This window comes from Monoraphidium neglectum, assembly GCF_000611645.1.
Source record: "Monoraphidium neglectum strain SAG 48.87 unplaced genomic scaffold scaffold04082, whole genome shotgun sequence".
Classification (NCBI taxonomy): domain Eukaryota; kingdom Viridiplantae; phylum Chlorophyta; class Chlorophyceae; order Sphaeropleales; family Selenastraceae; genus Monoraphidium; species Monoraphidium neglectum.
Genome location: NW_014009547.1, coordinates 1,353 through 5,089, shown reverse-complemented (window position 1 = coordinate 5,089; position 3,737 = coordinate 1,353). Strand labels below are relative to the sequence as shown.

General features: G+C 63.5%; 1 protein-coding gene across 1 annotated transcript; it reads left to right on the top strand.

Annotated features, from left to right (window-relative positions):
* Positions 1-522: 522 nt before the first annotated feature.
* Positions 523-2,710, top strand: MNEG_13840 (transaldolase; the record flags this gene model as incomplete). Its single annotated transcript, XM_014037688.1, has 5 exons — positions 523-653; positions 1,045-1,156; positions 1,532-1,664; positions 1,855-1,937; positions 2,501-2,710. The coding sequence occupies 5 exons, from the start codon at positions 523-525 to the stop codon at positions 2,708-2,710; spliced, it is 669 nt and encodes a 222-aa protein (XP_013893142.1).
* Between the last annotated feature and the right edge of the window lie 1,027 nt (positions 2,711-3,737).

Below are 3,737 nucleotides of genomic sequence, written 5' to 3'. Positions count from 1 at the left end.
GTCGATCGCAGTCCTCGTGCATGTTGTATCGGCCGCATCAGTAGCTGCCTCTCGTGGCTGTCAATGCACGCCCGCGCACGCGGCACCCGAGCGCGCGCGTGACATGCTCGCGGACACCCGACACGCCCGCGCTGATGCCGCTGCAAACACTGGGCGGCTGCACTTTCTTCCAACCCCGCCCAAACGGCAAGCGCGCGGCGGCGCCCGCACCCATTTTGGGTCGCCCACGGCCCCGCAAACCAGCTGCAGCGACGTCTCTATCCCCGGCCGAAACCTTGGCCTGCGGCAAAACGAAATTGCAAACGATCCCCGCCTGCCGCCCCGCGTGCCCGCAGGCGCCCTCGTGTCCCGGGCGTTCTTCCTATCTGAGCTGTATGACGAGCTGGGGGTGCCCCAAGATAAGCTCATATTCAGGGTGCCCGCGACCTGGGCGGGAATCAGGGCGGCGGCGGTGCTGGAGCGGGAGGGGGTGGCGACGCAGGCGGTCCATGTGTACAGGTGGGCCGGGGCCGTGTGGGCGGGATGCACGGGCTCGCGCCGCTGCTGCTGCTGCTGCTGCTGCTGCTGCTGCTGCTGCTGCTGCTGCTGGTGCTGCTGCTGCTGCTGCTGCTGCTGCTGCTGCTGCTGCTGCTGCTGGTGGTGGTAGTGGTGTGGTTTCTTGTTGTCCCAGCTTGCCTCCGGCCGTGGCTTCAAGGCGGCTTCCTGGCCGCGGAAAGTGCGGGTTCCGCGCTTAAGGCACGCGCGGCTCCGCGGCGGCCCGCAACGCAGCTGCACGCCTCCTGCTGTCGCCGCCGCGCGCGCTGCCACTTGCCGCCGAGGTGTCGTCATCTCCTGGCTGAGCACTCGCTGATAGCCTCTCATCCCCTATGCTCCTCAATATGTTCTTTTCAACAACCATACGCCAATTCCTGCACTTGCAAACTCAAAATCAATAGAGCAAATGACACACTGACCCAACAACCAATCAACAAACCAACCAACCAACCGACTGACCAACCGACTGACCAACCGACTGACCATTTTGGCCAACCTCGGCCCCCGCAGCCTCGTCCAAGGGGTGGCTGCGGCGCAGGCGGGCGTGAGCGTGATCCAGCCCAACGTGGGGCGCGCGCGCGACTGGAACAACAAGCACCCGGGCGCAATCCACGAGCCCATGGTGAGGCGATTCAAACGCACTCCGGCGACAGCTGGGCGTCCCGGGGCTGCAGCAACTGGCGCCTGGCCCCATGGCGGAGGCTCGGGCCGACTGGATATCCAAACGGCCCGGGTAGACAGCTGGGGGCCCGCACGCCTCTCTCCCGGGACGGTGCCTGGCAGGTGGACAAATGCTGATACGGAATGCACACACCCTTGCATGGGTTGGCCACAGGCTGCATGCCTCTTTTGCAGTATCTGCACTTTTGGTTACAAGCATCAAGAAGTAAGGTTTGAATCCTTAATGTTGCTGCGAGGCCGATCACACCAGGCCCTCGCACCCGCCGCTCCCAGCCCTGAATGCACGCTCCCCCTTGCCCTCCCTCGCCGCCCCCAGGGCCGCCGGCGGCGCGGCGGGTTTGGTGCTGTGGACGACCCCGGGCTCCAGCTGGTGGAGCGGCTGTACGGCTATGTCAAGGCCTACCACCCGCGGACGCGCGTGATGGCCTCGGGCATCCGCACCAAGCACGGTGGGCGTGGGGCATGCGGCGTGGGAGGCGGTGGGAGAGATGGCTGTTTGTTTCATCTTTTGGGGGCAGGCCAGCGTGCGGGCTGGGCGTTGGTTTTGATGGCACGTGTCCGCGCGGCCGCCCGTCTGCCCCTTACCCACCTGCCATCCACCACGGCCTGCCGCCTTCCCCTAAACCCTGAATCCCCCAGATGCGCTGGCGCTGGCGGGCTGTGACTACCTGGTGTTGCCGGCGCGCGTGCTGTCAGATCTGCAGGATAGCCCCGCACTGGAGGTGGGCTGAGTGTGTGCTGGCTTGAGCAAGCAGGGCAGATTTTTCTTGTGTGTCTGCGTGTGTTGTGTGTGCGTGAGAGAGAGAGAGAGAGAGAGCGAGAGAGAAAGAGAGAGACAGGGATATTTTTGAGGGTGGGGAAAGGGTTGTGGTGATGACGGCTCAATTCTGGCGTGTTTCTTGGGGTTTCCTGCGGCTGCAGCTCTGCCTCTTACAGTATTTGTGTGTCTGCCACACACATGTAAGAGTATCTTTTTTTGTTCTTTTCGTGCTCTCTGTGACTAGCCACATGATGTGCCTCTGTTGTATTGTAACGAGTGTAAAGCTATGTGAGAGTGAGCGATTGGGTGTGTGCGTGTTTGCGTGTGTTTGCGTGTGTTTGCGTGTGTGTCTGCGTGTTTGTTTGCATGTGTATTTGCGTGTGTGTATGCACCCCTTGCGCACATGCACACACGCAACCACACACACACAGTCACTGTGCCACACATGTCCACACACACAAGCACACACACACACACGCATACACACACACACACACACACAAATACACACACCTCCAACCCCAGGGCCCCGACGCTGTGCAGCTGCGCCTATCCCCAGACCTTCCGATTGGCGATGACGAGGCAGACAACCTCGGACAGATCGACGAGGCCTCTTTCGACGCGTGGCTGGGGCCGGCTGGCCGGCAGCTGCTGGGGGCGGGGGTCAGGGGTATGGTCAGCGATGTCGAGGCGCTGTTGCCCTACTTTGGTGCAATGGCGCTGAGGGCAGAGTGACTTGTTGAACAGAGCTGAGGCACCACCCAGTTCGCAGGCTGAAATTCGCAGACCGCGGCTGCCCTGTTTGCCGCTGAACGCCAGAGGCGGCCCCGGCGCCACGGCGACCGGTGGCAGGGGCGCGGGCAGCGGGGGCGCGGGCGGCGTTCGCTTCGTCGGCCGTCCGGCTGCGTCGCATCCTGGCGGATGGGTCGCAGCGGATGGGTCGCGGCGGCCTGCTGCACCCACCATCGGCTTTGTCAAATTTTTTACTTTGAAACAGTTGGCAGAGGCAGGCCGCTCACCCATTGAGGTTGTATATAATTGACGTTGTACATAATTCTTGATGCAGTGAAGACACTGCTCGTTCGGGCATGTGCCTGCCGGGTTTCTCGCTTATGCGGGACGCCGTCCCATGCGCGAGAGGCACGGCCGGCGAGCCACCGCGCGCCCGCCCCGCCCGCGCGCTCAGCAAACCGCGCACCGACCCTCAATCGCTGCATTGCCCGGTCCCTCATGCGCCGGGCCTTCGGAGCACGCGGGCCGCCCGCGGCACCGCGCTGAGCTGGCGCCTCTGCACCCCGGCGGAAAGCCTCCCGGGCCTCCCCAGCCAAGCTGCGCTCGTTGATTGATGAGAGAAGCGAGGCGCCGTCTTGTATTTGATTGTGCTGCAGGTGTTTCTCTATTTCATGAGGGCCCTTGACGGCAGGCGTGTGGACCCGACTTTCTTGCTGGGACTCGGCCTGCTTTCCTCAACTGGCCGCCGCTTTGAGCGCACTGGGACGCGCAAGCCGCAACGTCGACCTGTCTGAGGATGCGGTAGGGGGTGCTGCCGCTGGCAATGTCACAGGCCGCGTGCATGCCCTCATGAGGGCGCGCTCGCTGCGGCAGGTGCCCTGGCGCCGCCCGCCACACCGCAAATTCACCCCTGTAAGGTTGCCGCCTCATGCTTACGACAGCCAGACCAGCATGCCTGGCCCCTGATTAGCGATGGAGGAGCGCCGTGCGACGCATGGAGCTGCAGGTCTGTCGTTACATGTCGCAGCCA